The sequence below is a fragment of the Myxine glutinosa genome, chromosome 10 (genome assembly GCF_964187855.1).
Source record: "Myxine glutinosa chromosome 10, kmMyxGlut1.1, whole genome shotgun sequence".
Taxonomy (NCBI): domain Eukaryota; kingdom Metazoa; phylum Chordata; class Myxini; order Myxiniformes; family Myxinidae; genus Myxine; species Myxine glutinosa.
The window spans coordinates 134,991,931-135,012,212 of NC_136270.1; the positions used below are offsets into that span (position 1 = coordinate 134,991,931).

Below are 20,282 nucleotides of genomic sequence, written 5' to 3' on the forward strand. Positions count from 1 at the left end.
TCTCTCTCTCTTTCTCTCTCTCTCTTTCTCTCTCTTTCTCTCTCTCTCTTTCTCTCTCTCTCTCTCTCTCTCTCTCTCTCTCTCTCTCTCTCTCTTTCCCTTTCTCTCTCTCTCTCTTTCTCTCTCTCTCTCTCTTTCTCTCTCTCTCTCTCTCTTTCTCTCTCTCTCTTTCTCTCTCTCTCTCTCTCTTTCCCTCTCTCTCTTTCCCTCTCTCTCTCTGAGTAGCTGAGATCTCTTCTCAGCTACTTTATTCGATGCTACCACAATCTTCACTGCCATATTGATGGACTGGTTCTCAATCTTGTCCTTTCTTGTCACGCCACACATCCATCTCGGCAAGATTCTATGTCCCTCCCATCCTATCAAATTATATATTGTCACTCCTGATAGGTTTACCAGTTCGGTGCAGCATTTCGGTATATCACAGGACTGTTGTTGTTGTTGTTGTTGTTGTTGTTGTTGTTGTTGTTGTTGTGGTTGTTGTTGTTCTATAGCCTTTCTACTATATTGAATCCCATACCATCCAATCATCTGATGTTGACAGGTATACCAACTAGGTGGGAGGTTCTTCTGGTTTCATTCTGTCACCGTGCTAAAATGGCTTCTTGGTTTTGTTTCTCTGATGCAAGTTAAGCCAATTTTTTCCAAATAAATGTGTAATGAACTCCTGAGCTCCATCATTTTACAAGTCGATTTATGTGGATTGCGTAACTAACTGGTCATTATTCATCTCTGTCTTTGCCCTTTAACCCCACAGCTTTCGTTTTCTCCAACCACCCCGATAGCGAGTCACGTGAGGGTGTTTTCTGTGCTTGCATCCATGATGCTTTTATGCCTCGGCCTTCTCGTCTATTCATTGTTCTCCGGCCATTTTTACAGCTCGCACACAATTTCCTTCATGGCTGCGGAGGTGAGCACTGTGTTTTGGTTTGAATTAAAAAAACATTCATGTACTCTGCTAGTGCTAGGCGCTGTGCACGCTCGTTGGAAAAACAATCCATGGAGTATTTCCTCATGATTTTTTCCCTAATTTCCTAATAATTTCCTTAAACGAGTATTTCCTAATTTCCTAATGATTTTTCTCTTGCTTGCAGTGTTTGCTCGTGTTGTGCAAAACGGTGCACGTTATCGTGAGGTATGGAGTTGACCAGTCTGCAAAGTTGCGGTTGATTTGTTTATTTTGCTAACATTTGCACATCCATTGCACAATACTTGCAAACGTTTTTTTAATTTGTTAAATGTCGAGAATGAGTTGCCAATAGTGCTGATCTTGCGTACATAGTGAGCCGTTATATCGGTCACTGGGCCGTTGTATTCGCCTTGTGCTCCTTTGTATCAACCTCGAGCAGAGGTAGGGGGTCGGCAATGTGGTTGTAACATTACCACAAGACTTCTGGTAATTTATGTTTTTGTTTTATTTCCATTATTTGTAGATATTCTATTCATTTGTGGGACCTGGCTCAAGAGGGCACATGGGAGGTGAAGAGTACCTTTGTGTACTACACTGATCTCATTATTCATCTTTGTATGCTGTCTGTGGATCTTGCACATCACATCCACATGCTGGTAAGATATTCCTCATTCTTTGGAAAGATGTTCCTCATCACATCCACCACTCGTATTCTGTCTCGGTTTGGAAAGGGCCGGGCAGGGGAGGGGTGGTAATTTGGCAGCCTAACTTGATGGGGGGGAGGGGGGGAGGGGACTTGGGGAAAAGGAAAATTGTAATCATAAGTAATTGTATTGGCCTTTCTGTTTGTGTATGATCTTGTTTCATTAATCAACAACAACAACAACAACATGCATTTTAAGGCCATTTTCCCTGCAAGAGCGGGGGTTAGCCTTGCGATCCCCATGGCAATCTTCTCCATTTTGCCCTATTTTCTGCATCTCCCCTTGTTAACCCCATTGCCCGCATTTCTTCTTCCACCATCTTTAGCCAAGTCTTTCTCGGTCTTCCCCATCCTCTACTTCCTTCTACATTCATTTCCATCACTTTTCTCAACCAGTCACTTTCATCCTTCCTCAACACATGACCAAACATCTCAACCAGCATCCATCACAGGCTCTATTCCCATCATCTTTCGCAATTCATCATTTGTCTTCCTCTCTCTCAACGATACTCCACACATCCACTGAACCATTCGCATTTCCACCCTTTCCAGCCATCGTTGCTGCTCTACGTTCATTACCCATGTCTCGCTCCCATAAATCATAACACTTCTCACACATGCAGCATACACCTTTCCCTTCAGCTTCAACGACACTCCCCTCCTCATCAGCACGCCACTCAGTTCCCGAAACTTCTTCCATGCACATCTCACTCTAGCAACCATTGCCGAGTATGATCCACCTTCTCCATTCAGCATGTCTCCGAGGTAGCAAAATGTTTTCACACCTTCCAGCTTCACGCCGTCTCCAAGATCCAACTCAACATTTTCTCCATCTGCAGCTCCCTCTGTGCACACCTTACATTTGAATGTAGCTGCCACACTGGTTAATGACCCTCTCAAGCCACTACATTTTTGATGAACCCACTCAGCACACATTGTACATTGAATGGAGTTCACTCTGACACCCTTCCTGCACACAGCACATGGCCACTTCCCAGTTCTTTCCACCTCACCACACGCTTTACCACTAGCCATCACCTTCGTCTTTCCGATATTCACCTTCAGACCTTTTGTCTCCATACATTCCTTCGACTTGTTCATCTTCTCCTTCAGTCCATCCATACTTTCTGCAATCAACACCAGATCATCTGCATACAACAACTCCCACGCTAAACCCTCCTTTACGTTCTGAGCCAGCACCTCCATCACAGCTGCAAATAGTAGTGGACTTAGTACCGACCCCTGATGCACTCCCACCTTCACCTCAAACTCACCACTGTTCCCGTCCTTCGTCCTTACAGCTGTGCGCGCTCTTTTGTACATTGCCATCACTACTCTGATCAACCATTCCTCCACTCCTAACTTCCTCAATGCCCATGTCACTACTTCACGTGGAACCCTATCGAATGCTTTCTCCAGATCAACAAACCCAAGAAACAACTTCCTCCTCTTCTCCATGTACTTCTTCTGCAACTGCCTTAAAATAAAAAGCGCGTCTGTCGTTCCTCTTCCTGGCATAAATCCAAACTGCATTTCGTCAATCTTCACTTTCTTCCTGATCCTCCTCTCCAACACCCTTTCCAATACCTTCATTCCATGCTCCAATAACTTTATCGCTCGATACGAGCCACAGTCCAGAGGGTCACCTTTCCCCTTGTATAAAGGGACGAGGGTACTCGGTTCCCAATCCACTGGAATGCGGCCTTCTTTCACCACCAGATTACAGATCTCTGTCATTCTCTTCACACCCCAACTTCCTGCTGCCTTCAATATATCTCCCACAATTCCCGTCGGCCCTCCCGATTTTCTACTCTTCATTGCTTTTATCACTTCCTCACCTTCATTCTCAGTTATCTTCTCTGCCGGTCCTAAAACTGGGTTACTCTCTACGTAGTGTGTTCAAAAAGTATCCGACCTTTATTTTTCGTGCGTAAAAAAAAGAAGCTAGGGAGGCATTGATTGGTGCACGTATTTAGGCGATCCTAATGCACACGCGTGAATTTTTTCCCACCTGCAGAAGCTGTCATTCGACGGCAGACCGCCGATGAGTGAGGACATGTAAGTGAGCGCCGTCGGATTTTCGTTTTTGACAAAATGACGGAAAAACTTGAACAACGCTACTGCATCAAATTTTGTGTTTTTTGGCCATGGGGATGTTGGATGCTTCCATTGTGATGACTGCAACTTGGTTTCTGGGTCGTACCCATAAACCCAGGACTCATCGCCAGTGATCACTGTGTTGAGGAAGCTGGGATCGCTGTTCACAGTCTCCAGCATGTCCTGTGCGATCTCCTAACGGAGTTGCTTCTGCTCAATCGTTAGCAGCTTTGGTACGAACTTCGCTGAGATTCTCCTGAAGCCCAAATCCTCCTTCATAATGGAATGAATGGTGTTGAATCTTGCGGATCGTTTCCACTTGGGAATCGCCAAGCTTTACACAAAATTTGATGCAGTAGCGTTGTTCAAGTTTTTCCGTAATTTTGTCAAAAACGAAAATCCGACGACGCTCACTTACATGTCCTCACTCATCGGCGGTCTGCCGTCGAATGACAGCTTCTGCAGGTGGGAAAAAATTCACGCATGTGCATTAGGATCGCCTACATACGTGCACCAATCAACGCCTCCCTAGCTTCTTTTTTTTTACGCACGAAAAATAAAGGTCGGATACTTTTTGAACACAGTAGTATGTTGCCATCCTATTCATTCTCTGCATTCAACAGCATTTCCATATATCTTTTCCATCTTCCTTTAATTCCATCTGTGTCCACAATGATTTGTCCCACTTCATCCTTCAAGCAACTCACCCCCATCACATCGCACCTCTCTTTCGCTATCTGCTTTGCAATCCTGAATACCGCTCTCTGACCCTCTTCCGAATCCAAGCGTTCTCCGAACATTTTCCTACATGCCTCCTGCGCCTTTGCTACCTCTTTCCTTGCAGCCTTCTTGGCTGCCTTATAACTTTCATGCTCTGCTTTTTCTGCCCCCGTACCCTTCGCCTTCTTGCTCCTTGAACTTCTTCCTCTTCTCGTCAATCCTCTTTCCAACTTCATCATCCCACCACCATGTTTCCGAGTGCCTCGGTGGTCCTTTTGTCCATCCACATACCTCACCAAAGGCTCCCAACAGACTAGCTTTCATTGACATCCAACCACTTTCAAGCTCAACCACATCATCCTCTACCTTACTCAGCCTCTCTTTTAATTCCTCCCTTACTGTCACCTCTTTCAACCTCCACTCCTTCATTCTCGGTTCGTACTTCACCCGCTGACCTCTCCTCGCACCTTTCACCCTCATGTCGCAGACAACCAAATGGTGCTGTGAAACAGCCTCCTCCCCCGGGATCACCTTTGTGTCCCGGAGGTGCCCCCTATCTCGCCTCCGCACCATCAGGTAGTCGACGGTTGTCGTCGACCCACCTGACGTGTATGTAACAAGCTTATTATCCTCTTTTTGGAACTGAGTATTACAAATCAACAAATCAGCTCCATCAGCAAACTCCAAAATCCTTTCACCTTCTCCATTTCTCACACCATATCCGTAACCCCCATGAACTCCCTCAAAACCGTCCATACTCCTTCCCACATGTCCATTTAGGTCTCCTCCTACCACAACAACCTCCTCATCTTTCACATTTTCCATCAGCTTCTCTTTTGCACACCAGAACTTGTCCTTCTCTTCATCGCTCCGACCAACCCGCAGAGCATATCCCGAGATGACATTCACCAAGAGCTTTCCAATCATCATTTTCACCCTCATCAACCTATCACTCACTCGAGTCACACTCACCACACTGTCTACAAACTCCTCAGAAAACAGGACACCAACACCATTCACGCCCTCCGGGCACCCTTGCCACACAAACTTGTATTTCTGTCCCTGCCCTCCCTTCACCATTCTCACACCACTTCCCTTCCATCTCGTCTCTTGCACACAACATATGTCCACTCTCCTTCTGACCAATACGTCCACCACTTCTCCTGATCTTCCTGTCATTGACCATACATTCCATGTCCCAAACCCCAGAAACCGATCTCCACTTCGGGCTGTACCCTGCCCCTCTGTAGTGCAATTGTTATGGTTCTCTTTTTGAGGCAATGTTTTTCTGGCCGGATGCCCTTCCTGAAGCCAACCCTTTTAGTCGCCTCTTACGACACGCAGGGATACGGCGTACCTATTGTAAACCAGGGTACACACTGGGATCTTGTTTCATTAATCCATTTTGATATATATATATATCAAAATGTGCTGATGGTGCCCTGGAATGATACCTCTTCAGATAACACTGCATGTATTTTGTATTGTAGGTTTACCTTTGCCGCTCATTATTTAATTCCCTGCATAGGTTTCGTCTCTCATCAGCTCGTTTTCCCCATTTGGTACTTGGCACGATGACGTCTGATGGACAAAATTGTAATTTTTCCTGCAATTAACTTTGTGGCCTTCTCAGCTGTTCAGCAACATCTGGCTGTCAATGGCCAGTCTGGTGATCTTCATGCAGCTCCGCTACCTGATACAAGAGGTACAAAGGCGCGTACGCCGACACAAAAACTACCTGCGTGTTGTCGGGAGTATGGAAACAAGGTGATTATTGTGCATATGCACATACAAGGATGCTTTATATCCCCTTTATATTCCAAGACTATGTTAATGAGGCGGGCCTCCCTGTTAATACTCATTCCTCCTTCGGGCTCGGCATTAACGCTTGTCCGAATATCTCGGACAGGTAATTTTGTCTGAGACCAGCAAAAGCCTGAATAAACCTGTTCACAGGAGAGGTCAATTTTTCCACCCGGATATTTCGTAAACGTGACCTATGTTAACCATGAACGTAGTTCTTTTCCATATAGAGCCACAGTCTGTTTCTTTTGTCTGCAGCACGAAGCTGCTGGGTAGGGTAGTATCATTGGCTGAGGATGCGTCTGTGCTGCTGATGCAGTGTCCTCTGCTAGTTAGGCAGGCATTTGGAATTTGCCATCGCTCGTCTGCTCTTCGCGGAGGGCACCGTGCGATCTTTAACGCCCATCAGTTATTTCTGGCAGACGGGGGACACCTGTTTAATGCCAATTTGAGGTATGGGGCACGCATTGTTTAATCACCCTGTGAAACAAACCTGTGAAAAAAAGCCTGTGATTCGAACCCAGGTCAGACCGCTTAGAGCCGAGTGTGAGTACCTGTTGGCCATTCTGCCAGCCCAAAGCCACAGTGATTGGCCGACATTCACCCATCTTGATAGTTATGATCACAGCATGGCACGAAGATGTGAGAGAAGTGTCATATTTGGCCCCGTCCCCTGGGGAGAGGGGGAGACGATCCCCCTGTGTGTGAAAGGTCAAATGGCAAAAAAAAATACGGGCATGTTTCTCAACATTTTTGCATGAAACTTTGTATGTGTAACAACATTGGGGGTAATGAACTTTTCATATACTGTACAATATATGCAATCAACATTGGGGGTCATGAACTTTTTATATACTGTACAATATATGCAATCAACATTGGGGGTCATGAACTTTTTATATACTGTACAATATATGCAATCAACATTGGGGGTCATGAACTTTTCATATACTGTACAATATATGCAATCAACATTGGGGGTCATGAACTTTTTATATACTGTACAATATATGCAATCAACATTGGGGGTCATGAACTTTTCATATACTGTACAATATATGCAATCAACATTGGGGGTCATGAACTTTTTATATACTGTACAATATATGCAATCAACATTGGGGTCATGAACTTTTCATATACTGTACAATATATGCAATCAACATTGGGGGTCATGAACTTTTTATATACTGTACAATATATGCAATCAACATTGGGGTCATGAACTTTTCATATACTGTACAATATATGCAATCAACATTGGGGGTAATGAACTTTTTATATACTGTACAATATATGCAATCAACATTGGGGGTCATGAACTTTTCATATACTGTACAATATATGCAATCAACATTGGGGGTCATGAACTTTTCATATACTGTACAATATATGCAATCAACATTGGGGTCATGAACTTTTTATATACTGTACAATATATGCAATCAACATTGGGGGTCATTAACTTTTTATATACTGTACAATATATGCAATCAACATTGGGGGTCATGAACTTTTAATATACTGTACAATATATGCAATCAACATTGGGGGTCATGAACTTTTTATATACTGTACAATATATGCAATCAACATTGGGGTCATGAACTTTTTATATACTGTACAATATATGCAATCAACATTGGGGGTAATGAACTTTTTATATACTGTACAATATATGCAATCAACATTGGGGGTCATGAACTTTTCATATACTGTACAATATATGCAATCAACATTGGGGGTCATGAACTTTTCATATACTGTACAATATATGCAATCAACATTGGGGGTCATGAACTTTTCATATACTGTACAATATATGCAATCAACATTGGGGGTCATGAACTTTTTATATACTGTACAATATATGCAATCAACATTGGGGGTCATGAACTTTTTATATACTGTACAATATATGCAATCAACATTGGGGGTCATGAACTTTTAATATACTGTACAATATATGCAATCAACATTGGGGGTCATGAACTTTTCATATACTGTACAATATATGCAATCAACATTGGGGGTCATGAACTTTTTATATACTGTACAATATATGCAATCAACATTGGGGGTCATGAACTTTTCATATACTGTACAATATATGCAATCAACATTGGGGGTCATGAACTTTTTATATACTGTACAATATATGCAATCAACATTGGGGTCATGAACTTTTCATATACTGTACAATATATGCAATCAACATTGGGGGTCATGAACTTTTTATATACTGTACAATATATGCAATCAACATTGGGGTCATGAACTTTTCATATACTGTACAATATATGCAATCAACATTGGGGGTAATGAACTTTTTATATACTGTACAATATATGCAATCAACATTGGGGGTCATGAACTTTTCATATACTGTACAATATATGCAATCAACATTGGGGGTCATGAACTTTTCATATACTGTACAATATATGCAATCAACATTGGGGTCATGAACTTTTTATATACTGTACAATATATGCAATCAACATTGGGGGTCATTAACTTTTTATATACTGTACAATATATGCAATCAACATTGGGGGTCATGAACTTTTAATATACTGTACAATATATGCAATCAACATTGGGGGTCATGAACTTTTTATATACTGTACAATATATGCAATCAACATTGGGGTCATGAACTTTTTATATACTGTACAATATATGCAATCAACATTGGGGGTAATGAACTTTTTATATACTGTACAATATATGCAATCAACATTGGGGGTCATGAACTTTTCATATACTGTACAATATATGCAATCAACATTGGGGGTCATGAACTTTTCATATACTGTACAATATATGCAATCAACATTGGGGGTCATGAACTTTTCATATACTGTACAATATATGCAATCAACATTGGGGGTCATGAACTTTTTATATACTGTACAATATATGCAATCAACATTGGGGGTCATGAACTTTTTATATACTGTACAATATATGCAATCAACATTGGGGGTCATGAACTTTTAATATACTGTACAATATATGCAATCAACATTGGGGGTCATGAACTTTTCATATACTGTACAATATATGCAATCAACATTGGGGGTCATGAACTTTTTATATACTGTACAATATATGCAATCAACATTGGGGGTCATGAACTTTTCATATACTGTACAATATATGCAATCAACATTGGGGGTCATGAACTTTTTATATACTGTACAATATATGCAATCAACATGAAATACAGTGTGTTTTAAAAAGACCTGGACAACTTTGGTTGTTCATATATTTAGAACCACAAATGATATCACGATACCCTTTGGTTTATATGATACAGAAACTCGTACAGTTTTGTGCACACCATCCATACACTTCAACGTGAGCTCCATTTGTCACGCGTAGGACATCAAGGCGGTACACGAGTTCTTGCCATGTTTGGCTCGGCATGTTTGTGTCCTCCAGTGCGCATGCAGCTGTGATCTAAGAATGAAGATCCTGCAGGTTTGCCACCTTGGTGTTCTCGAAAACATCTTTGACAAACCCCCATATGAAGAAATCGAGGGGGTTATGTCTGGTGATCGTGGGGGCCAGGCGGTTGGTCCTTCTCTGCGAGTCCATCGACCTGGAAATTTTTATTCAAGACGGCCTGAACGTCTAAGGCCCAATGAGGGGGAGCGCCGTCCTGTTGAAAAATGATACTGGGTTACAGGTCTTCAATCTGTTGGAAGGCAAATGCTTCCAACATGTTCATGCAAATTGCTTAGCTCACTGTATCCTCCGCAAAGAAAAACTGACCCACCAAGCAGTCACGGCGAAGGCCACACCACACATTGACCTTTGAACTATCGCGTGTGTGTTCAATGACCACGTGAGGGATTTCAGAGTCCCAGGTCCTCACATTGTGCCGGTTGATCTTCCCAGATACATGAAAGCAGGCTTCTTCTGTGAACATTATCTTTTTCAGGTAATCCTCATCCTCTGTGCGACTGAGCATTTCCAAGGCAAATGCCATGCGTTGGGTCTGTCATTACCCTGTGCTCGGGAAGCGAAAAGCAGGGATAGGCATACGTGTGGCGTACGTGCGTGTCTGCATTTTTAAAATTCATTTTCATGGTAACCGTTGGTCCGATTGCGACTAAACTTTACCACAGGAGCCCCTCTGCCTGTAGAATTTTTTATTCATAAATATGACGTCATAGGTCACGTGGTATGTGCTATCTTGTTAAATCATTACATATCTAGTGGGGCACCTGTGGAAATCCCATGGGCATGGACGTGTGTGACATTTGGACATCTTGATTTAGATGCTGCACATTCAGTTTTACAAAATGATTACTGGCAATTTATCAGGTCCAGAAATTATATAATCTACAAAACGTATTTACTTCTGAAAACATGTGCATCCATATGGGACATACAGTTTGTAATGTGCAATTGCACCAAATGTAAAATGTGACGACAACACCTCAAATCCTCTCCCTCCCTGCCCCCATCCCTCCCACATCACACGCACTGCACAGGGGAAAGGATCACACACAGGGCAGATGGGGAGAGGATCCCACACGGGAAAGAGGGAGAGGATCCCGCACAGGGGAGAGGGAGAGGATCCCACACAAGGGAGAGAGGGAGAGGATCCCGCACAGGGGAGAGAGGGAGAGGATCCCGCACAGGGGAGAGAGGGAGAGGATCCCGCACAGGGGAGAGAGGGAGAGGATCCCGCACAGGGGAGAGAGGGAGAGGATCCCGCACAGGGGAGAGAGGGAGAGGATCCCGCACAGGGGAGAGAGGGAGAGGATCCCGCACAGGGGAGAGAGGGAGAGGATCCCGCACAGGGGAGAGAGGGAGAGGATCCCGCACAGGGGAGAGAGGTAGAGGATCCCGCACAGGGGAGAGAGGGAGAGGATCCCGCACAGGGGAGAGAGGGAGAGGATCCCGCACAGGGGAGAGAGGGAGAGGATCCCGCACAGGGGAGAGAGGGAGAGGATCCCGCACAGGGGAGAGAGGGAGAGGATCTGCACAGGGTAGAGAGAGGATCCCACACAGGGTAGAGAGAGGATCCCAATTGATTTTCTGGGACTTTGTTGAAATGATTCACGCACACATTCAACGTCTGCTAAACTTGTGCTTGGTCGAGCGGAACTTTTGTTTCTGACAACTTCCAGTCTCCTTAAACCTCCTGCCTCACTCTGATACGAATCCACAATGGTGGATTCCTTTCATACCTCGTACGGAAATTACAATGAACTCGAGTGTCGGATCTCATCTCCATGAACCATTCGATGCACCGAGCTTTTGTCTGTGGAGTTGTCATTTTCTTTTTCATTCAACCACCAGACCTGAAAACAAAGAAAACTTTGAGTTTCTGTATCACACAAGACAAAATTTATCGTTATATCATTTGCCGTACTAAATATATTACCAAAGTTGTCCACGTCTTTTTGGAACACCTGGTATGTTACGATTTTATTTTTTTTATTCGACCACTGGTTCATGCCCGAGGCCTTGGCCCTAGGGGGTGGGGCCTTTGGGTCACGGGGTCATAATAGGAAAAAAAATTAACTCAAAATTTGATATTTGGTCATTCCTGGTGGAACATTCTGCCATCTTTTAACTTTGCTTTCGGTGGGAAGCATGGGGATTTGCGATGGCACGCCGTCAAGCTCGCTCTCGTTTATTTTGTGCTCAGGTTAAATGCTTTGCTTGATGTAAATTGATTTGTAACATGGAGCTTTTCATTTCAAATGTAACAAACCTTGTGTTATCCAATAGCTTAATCATGATGTTTCACAATAATTGGCCTTTGTTTTCTATTGGATTGTTGCAGATTTGCCTTGGCCACTGTAGAAGAGCTCACAGAAAACAACGACGACTGTGCCATTTGTTGGGACAGCATGCAGATTGCCCGAAAGCTGCCTTGTGGACACCTCTTTCACAAGTACATGACCTGAGCACAACCATAGTACAACACAAAATGCCCGCCACTCTTCACCCCTCCCCATTACTGTGATAACGAACACACAGAGTGCTAGTTTTTCAGCGAGTCAGTTCGGAGAATTGATCGCAAGGGTTGAAATATTTAGTAATTGAGACTTGGACATCCAAGGTGTGGTGTATCTATGGCTTTCCTAACATGACCGTCGGTCTTATTGAAGCTAAAAATGTATTTTCTAGCAATCCTCGTGACCGGAGCCCTGATTGATAACAATAGATTTTTCTTAATTTTTTTTCACTGCAGGGTTACAGTCTAATGCGTGGAGAGGAGCCTCAGCACAAACCGCATGCACGCACATAACCAGACAGATGGATGAGAGATTGCCAGACTTTAGATAAATAGCTGATGAGCTTTCAGAAAGTGACATAAATTCCTGAGGCAGCCTGGGTATTTGCGACGCCATCTCTATTATGCCTCTTTTCTTTCCGCAATTAAGGAGGGAATTTCCTCTTATCCCTGGATGCAAACCCATGGGGTTTGTCCATGCTACATCATTTTTAAATGCTGAGATTCAAGCAAGGAAGTAGCACTCACCATTTTAGAAGTCTTTGTTATGACTCGGCTGGGATCAGAATCGAACCAACCAAAGAACGAACCAATCCACCTTTCTTCCAACCAAACTCAAGTCATTGTTGGAAGAAAGCAAGCGTCCCTATGATATGAGGTGTAAAGGTAAAGTCATTGTTGGAAGAAAGCAAACGGCTGTATGATATGAGGTGGAAAGGTAAAGTCATTGTTGGAAGAAAGCAAGCAGCTGTATGATATGAGGTGGAAAGGTAAAGTCATTGTTGGAAGAAAGCAAGCGGCTGTATGATATGAGGTGGAAAGGTAAAGTCATTGTTGGAAGAAAGCAAGCAGCTGTATGATATGAGGTGGAAAGGTAAAGTCTTTGTTGGAAGAAAGCAAGCGTCCGTATGATACGAGGTGTAAAGGTAAAGTCATTGTTGGAAGAAAGCAAGCTGCTGTATGATACGAGGTGGAAAGGTAAAGTCATTGTTGGAAGAAAGTAAGCGGCTGTATGATATGAGGTGTAACGGTAAAGTCATTGTTGGAAGAAAGCGAGCTGCTGTATGATATGAGGTGGAAAGGTAAAGTCATTGTTGGAAGAAAGCAAACGTCCGTATGATATGAGGTGGAAAGGTAAAGTCATTGTTGGAAGAAAGCAAGCGGCTGTATGATATGAGGTGGAAAGGTAAAGTCATTGTTGGAAGAAAGCAAGCGGCTGCATGATATGAGGTGTAAAGGTAAAGTCATTGTTGGAAGAAAGCAAGCTGCTGTATGATATGAGGTGGAAAGGTAAAGTCATTGTTGGAAGAAAACAAGCGTCCGTATGATATGAGGTGGAAAGGTAAAGTCATTGTTGGAAGAAAGCAAGCGGCTGTATGATATGAGGTGGAAAGGTAAAGTCATTGTTGGAAGAAAGCAAGCGGCTGTATGATATGAGGTGGAAAGGTAAAGTCATTGGTGGACGAAAGCAAGCGGCTGTGTGATATGAGGTGGAAAGGTAAAGTCATTGGTGCAAGAAAGCAAGCGGCTGCATGATATGAGGTGGAAAGGTAAAGTCATTGATTGGAAGAAAGCAAGCGGCGGCATGATATGAGGTGGAAAGGTAAAGTCATTGATTGGAAGAAAGCAAACGGCTGTATGATATGAGGTGGAAAGGTAAAGTCATTGGTGGAAGAAAGCAAGCGGCTGCATGATATGAGGTGGAAAGGTAAAGTCATTGATTGGAAGAAAGCAAACGGCTGTATGATATGAGGTGGAAAGGTAAAGTCATTGGTGGAAGAAAGCAAGCGGCTGCATGATATGAGGTGTAAAGGTAAAGTCATTGATTGGAAGAAAGCAAGCGGCTGTATGATATGAGGTGGAAAGGTAAAGTCATTGATTGGAAGAAAGCAAGCGGCTGTATGATATGAGGTGGAAAGGTAAAGTCATTGGTGGAAGAAAGCAAGCGGCTGCATGATATGAGGTGGAAAGGTAAAGTCATTGATTGGAAGAAAGCAAACGGCTGCATGATATGAGGTGTAAAGGTAAAGTCATTGTTGGAGGAAAGCAAGCTGCTGTATGATATGAGGTGGAAAGGTAAAGTCATTGTTGGAAGAAAGCAAACGGCCGTATGATATGAGGTGAAAAGGTAAAGTCATTGTTGGAAGAAAGCAAGCGGCTGTATGATTTGAGGTGGAAAGGTAAAGTCATTGTTGGAAGAAAGCAAGCGGCTGTATGATATGAGGTGGAAAGGTAAAGTCATTGTTGGAAGAAAGCAAGCTGCTGTATGATATGAGGTGGAAAGGTAAAGTCATTGTTGGAAGAAAGAAAGCTGCTGTATGATATGAGGTGGAAAGGTAAAGTCATTGTTGGAAGAAAGCAAGCTGCTGTATGATATGAGGTGGAAAGGTAAAGTCATTGTTGGAAGAAAGCAAGCGTCCTTATGATGTGAGGTGGAAAGGTAAAGTCATTGTTGGAAGAAAGCAAGCGGCTGTATGATATGAGGTGTAAAGGTAAAGTCATTGTTGGAAGAAAGCAAGCGTCCGTATGATATGCGGTGTAAAGGTAAAGTCATTGTTGGAAGAAAGCAAGCGTCCGTATAATATGAGGTGGAAAGGTAAAGTCATTGTTGGAAGAAAGCAAGCGGCTGTATGATATGAGGTGGAAAGGTAAAGTCATTGTTGGAAGAAAGCAAGCGGCTGTATGATATGCGGTGTAAAGGTAAAGTCATTGTTGGAAGAAAGCAAGCTGCTGTATGATATGAGGTGGAAAGGTAAAGTCATTGTTGCAAGAAAGCAAGCGGCTGTATGATATGAGGTGTAAAGTTAGTCATTGATTGGAAGAAAGCAAACGGCTGTATGATATGAGGTGGAAAGGTAAAGTCATTGTTGGAAGAAAGCAAGCTGCTGTGTGATATGAGGTGGAAAGGTAAAGTCATTGGTGGAAGAAAGCAAGCGTCCCTATGATATGAGGTGGAAAGGTAAAGTCATTGTTGGAAGAAAGCAAGCGGCTGCATGATATGAGGTGGAAAGGTAAAGTCATTGTTGGAAGAAAGCAAGCGGCTGTATGATATGAGGTGGAAAGGTAAAGTCATTGTTGGAAGAAAGCAAGCGGCTGTATGATATGAGGTGGAAAGGTAAAGTCATTGTTGGAAGAAAGCAAGCGGCTGTATGATATGAGGTGTAAAGTTAGTCATTGATTGGAAGAAAGCAAGCGGCTGTATGATATGAGGTGGAAAGGTAAAGTCATTGTTGGAAGAAAGCAAGCTGCTGTGTGATATGAGGTGGAAAGGTAAAGTCATTGGTGGAAGAAAGCAAGCGGCTGCATGATATGAGGTGGAAAGGTAAAGTCATTGATTGGAAGAAAGCAAACGGCTGCATGATATGAGGTGGAAAGGTAAAGTCATTGTTGGAAGAAAGCAAGCGGCTGCATGATATGAGGTGGAAAGGTAAAGTCATTGATTGGAAGAAAGCAAACGGCTGCATGATATGAGGTGGAAAGGTAAAGTCATTGGTGGAAGAAAGCAAGCGGCTGCATGATATGAGGTGGAAAGGTAAAGTCATTGATTGGAAGAAAGCAAGCGGCTGCATGATATGAGGTGGAAAGGTAAAGTCATTGATTGGAAGAAAGCAAACGGCTGCATGATATGAGGTGTAAAGGTAAAGTCATTGTTGGAAGAAGGCAAACGGCTGCATGATATGAGGTGGAAAGGTAAAGTCATTGTTGGAAGAAAGCAAGCTGCTGTATGATATGAGGTGGAAAGGTAAAGTCATTGTTGGAAGAAAGCAAACGGCCGTATGATATGAGGTGAAAAGGTAAAGTCATTGTTGGAAGAAAGCAAGCGGCTGTATGATATGAGGTGGAAAGGTAAAGTCATTGTTGGAAGAAAGCAAGCGGCTGTATGATATGAGGTGGAAAGGTAAAGTCATTGTTGGAAGAAAGCAAGCGGCTGTATGATATGAGGTGGAAAGGTAAAGTCATTGTTGGAAGAAAGCAAGCCGCTGTATGATATGAGGTGGAAAGGTAAAGTCATTGTTGGAAGAAAGAAAGCTGCTGTATGATATGAGGTGGAAAGGTAAAGTCATTGTTGGAAGAAAGCAAGCGTCCTTATGATGTGAGGTGGAAAGGTAAAGTCATTGTTGGAAGAAAGCAAGCGGCTGTATGATATGAGGTGTAAAGGTAAAGTCATTGTTGGAAGAAAGCAAGCGTCCGTATGATATGCGGTGTAAAGGTAAAGTCATTGTTGGAAGAAAGCAAGCGTCCGTATAATATGAGGTGGAAAGGTAAAGTCATTGTTGGAAGAAAGCAAGCGGCTGTATGATATGAGGTGGAAAGGTAAAGTCATTGTTGGAAGAAAGCAAGCGGCTGTATGATATGCGGTGTAAAGGTAAAGTCATTGTTGGAAGAAAGCAAGCGGCTGTATGATATGAGGTGGAAAGGTAAAGTCATTGTTGGAAGAAAGCAAGCGGCTGTATGATATGAGGTGTAAAGTTAGTCATTGATTGGAAGAAAGCAAGCGGCTGTATGATATGAGGTGGAAAGGTAAAGTCATTGTTGGAAGAAAGCAAGCTGCTGTGTGATATGAGGTGGAAAGGTAAAGTCATTGGTGGAAGAAAGCAAGCGGCTGCATGATATGAGGTGGAAAGGTAAAGTCATTGATTGGAAGAAAGCAAACGGCTGTATGATATGAGGTGTAAAGGTAAAGTCATTGTTGGAAGAAGGCAAACGGCTGTATGATATGAGGTGGAAAGGTAAAGTCATTGATTGGAAGAAAGCAAACGGCTGCATGATATGAGGTGTAAAGGTAAAGTCATTGTTGGAAGAAAGCAAACGGCTGCATGATATGAGGTGTAAAGGTAAAGTCATTGTTGGAAGAAAGCAAGCTGCTGTATGATATGAGGTGGAAAGGTAAAGTCATTGATTGGAAGAAAGCAAACGGCTGTATGATATGAGGTGGAAAGGTAAAGTCATTGATTGGAAGAAAGCAAACGGCTGCATGATATGAGGTGTAAAGGTAAAGTCATTGTTGGAAGAAAGCAAACGGCTGCATGATATGAGGTGTAAAGGTAAAGTCATTGTTGGAAGAAAGCAAGCTGCTGTATGATATGAGGTGGAAAGGTAAAGTCATTGTTGGAAGAAAGCAAACGGCCGTATGATATGAGGTGAAAAGGTAAAGTCATTGTTGGAAGAAAGCAAGCGGCTGTATGATGTGAGGTGGAAAGGTAAAGTCATTGTTGGAAGAAAGCAAGCGGCTGTATGATATGAGGTGTAAAGGTAAAGTCATTGTTGGAAGAAAGCAAGCGTCCGTATGATATGAGGTGGAAAGGTAAAGTCATTGTTGGAAGAAAGCAAGCAGCTGTATGATATGAGGTGGAAAGGTAAAGTCATTGTTGGAAGAAAGCAAGCAGCTGTATGATATGAGGTGGAAAGGTAAAGTCATTGTTGGAAGAAAGCAAGCTGCTGTATGATATGAGGTGGAAAGGTAAAGTCATTGTTGGAAGAAAGCAAGCAGCTGTATGATATGAGGTGGAAAGGTAAAGTCATTGTTGCAAGAAAGCAAGCGGCTGTATGATATGAGGTGTAAAGTTAGTCATTGATTGGAAGAAAGCAAACGGCTGTATGATATGAGGTGGAAAGGTAAAGTCATTGTTGGAAGAAAGCAAGCTGTTGTGTGATATGAGGTGGAAAGGTAAAGTCATTGGTGGAAGAAAGCAAGCGTCCCTATGATATGAGGTGGAAAGGTAAAGTCATTGTTGGAAGAAAGCAAGCGGCTGCATGATATGAGGTGGAAAGGTAAAGTCATTGTTGGAAGAAAGCAAGCGGCTGTATGATATGAGGTGGAAAGGTAAAGTCATTGTTGGAAGAAAGCAAGCGGCTGTATGATATGAGGTGGAAAGGTAAAGTCATTGTTGGAAGAAAGCAAGCGGCTGTATGATATGAGGTGTAAAGTTAGTCATTGATTGGAAGAAAGCAAGCGGCTGTATGATATGAGGTGGAAAGGTAAAGTCATTGTTGGAAGAAAGCAAGCTGCTGTGTGATATGAGGTGGAAAGGTAAAGTCATTGGTGGAAGAAAGCAAGCGGCTGCATGATATGAGGTGGAAAGGTAAAGTCATTGATTGGAAGAAAGCAAACGGCTGTATGATATGAGGTGGAAAGGTAAAGTCATTGGTGGAAGAAAGCAAGCGGCTGCATGATATGAGGTGTAAAGGTAAAGTCATTGATTGGAAGAAAGCAAACGGCTGCATGATATGAGGTGTAAAGGTAAAGTCATTGTTGGAAGAAGGCAAACGGCTGCATGATATGAGGTGTAAAGGTAAAGTCATTGTTGGAAGAAAGCAAACGGCTGCATGATATGAGGTGTAAAGGTAAAGTCATTGTTGGAAGAAAGCAAGCTGCTGTATGATATGAGGTGGAAAGGTAAAGTCATTGTTGGAAGAAAGCAAACGGCCGCATGATATGAGGTGTAAAGGTAAAGTCATTGTTGGAAGAAAGCAAGCTGCTGTATGATATGAGGTGGAAAGGTAAAGTCATTGTTGCAAGAAAGCAAGCTGCTGTATGATATGAGGTGGAAAGGTAAAGTCATTGTTGGAAGAAAGCAAGCTGCTGTATGATATGAGGTGGAAAGGTAAAGTCATTGTTGGAAGAAAGAAAGCTGCTGTATGATATGAGGTGGAAAGGTAAAGTCATTGTTGGAAGAAAGCAAGCTGCTGTATGATATGAGGTGGAAAGGTAAAGTCATTGTTGGAAGAAAGCAAGCGTCCTTATGATGTGAGGTGGAAAGGTAAAGTCATTGTTGGAAGAAAGCAAGCGGCTGTATGATATGAGGTGTAAAGGTAAAGTCATTGTTGGAAGAAAGCAAGCGTCCGTATGATATGCGGTGTAAAGGTAAAGTCATTGTTGGAAGAAAGCAAGCGTCCGTATAATATGAGGTGGAAAGGTAAAGTCATTGTTGGAAGAAAGCAAGCGGCTGTATGATATGAGGTGGAAAGGTAAAGTCATTGTTGGAAGAAAGCAAGCGGCTGTATGATATGCGGTGTAAAGGTAAAGTCATTGTTGGAAGAAAGCAAGCTGCTGTATGATATGAGGTGGAAAGGTAAAGTCATTGTTGCAAGAAAGCAAGCGGCTGTATGATATGAGGTGTAAAGTTAGTCATTGATTGGAAGAAAGCAAACGGCTGTATGATATGAGGTGGAAAGGTAAAGTCATTGTTGGAAGAAAGCAAGCTGCTGTGTGATATGAGGTGGAAAGGTAAAGTCATTGGTGGAAGAAAGCAAGCGTCCCTATGATATGAGGTGGAAAGGTAAAGTCATTGTTGGAAGAAAGCAAGCGGCTGCATGATATGAGGTGGAAAGGTAAAGTCATTGTTGGAAGAAAGCAAGCGGCTGTATGATATGAGGTGGAAAGGTAAAGTCATTGTTGGAAGAAAGCAAGCGGCTGTATGATATGAGGTGGAAAGGTAAAGTCATTGTTGGAAGAAAGCAAGCGGCTGTATGATATGAGGTGTAAAGTTAGTCATTGATTGGAAGAAAGCAAGCGGCTGTATGATATGAGGTGGAAAGGTAAAGTCATTGTTGGAAGAAAGCAAGCTGCTGTGTGATATGAGGTGGAAAGGTAAAGTCATTGGTGGAAGAAAGCAAGCGGCTGCATGATATGAGGTGGAAAGGTAAAGTCATTGATTGGAAGAAAGCAAACGGCTGCATGATATGAGGTGTAAAGGTAAAGTCATTGTTGGAAGAAGGCAAACGGCTGCATGATATGAGGTGTAAAGGTAAAGTCATTGTTGGAAGAAAGCAAGCTGCTGTATGATATGAGGTGGAAAGGTAAAGTCATTGTTGGAAGAAAGCAAGCGTCCTTATGATGTGAGGTGGAAAGGTAAAGTCATTGTTGGAAGAAAGCAAGCGGCTGTATGATATGAGGTGTAAAGGTAAAGTCATTGTTGGAAGAAAGCAAGCGTCCGTATGATATGCGGTGTAAAGGTAAAGTCATTGTTGGAAGAAAGCAAGCGTCCGTATAATATGAGGTGGAAAGGTAAAGTCATTGTTGGAAGAAAGCAAGCGGCTGTATGATATGAGGTGGAAAGGTAAAG

General features: G+C 42.8%; 1 protein-coding gene and 1 long non-coding RNA gene across 2 annotated transcripts in view; both read left to right on the plus strand.

Moving 5' to 3' along the window:
* Window positions 1-757: 757 nt before the first annotated feature.
* Window positions 758-20,282, plus strand: part of AMFR (autocrine motility factor receptor) — a gene marked incomplete at its 5' end in the record, with an annotated part of 94,469 nt that continues 74,944 nt past the window's right edge. Inside the window, 5 exon segments of the mRNA XM_078786139.1 lie at window positions 758-910; window positions 1,095-1,135; window positions 1,434-1,566; window positions 6,064-6,197; window positions 12,043-12,153. Of these exon segments, the coding sequence (XP_078642265.1) occupies window positions 758-910; window positions 1,095-1,135; window positions 1,434-1,566; window positions 6,064-6,197; window positions 12,043-12,153 (572 nt within the window).
* Window positions 12,637-19,586, plus strand: LOC144894096 (uncharacterized). The gene is made up of 3 exons (XR_013624824.1): window positions 12,637-15,012; window positions 17,722-17,773; window positions 18,710-19,586. It is a non-coding gene; the product is annotated as an uncharacterized LOC144894096 (long non-coding RNA).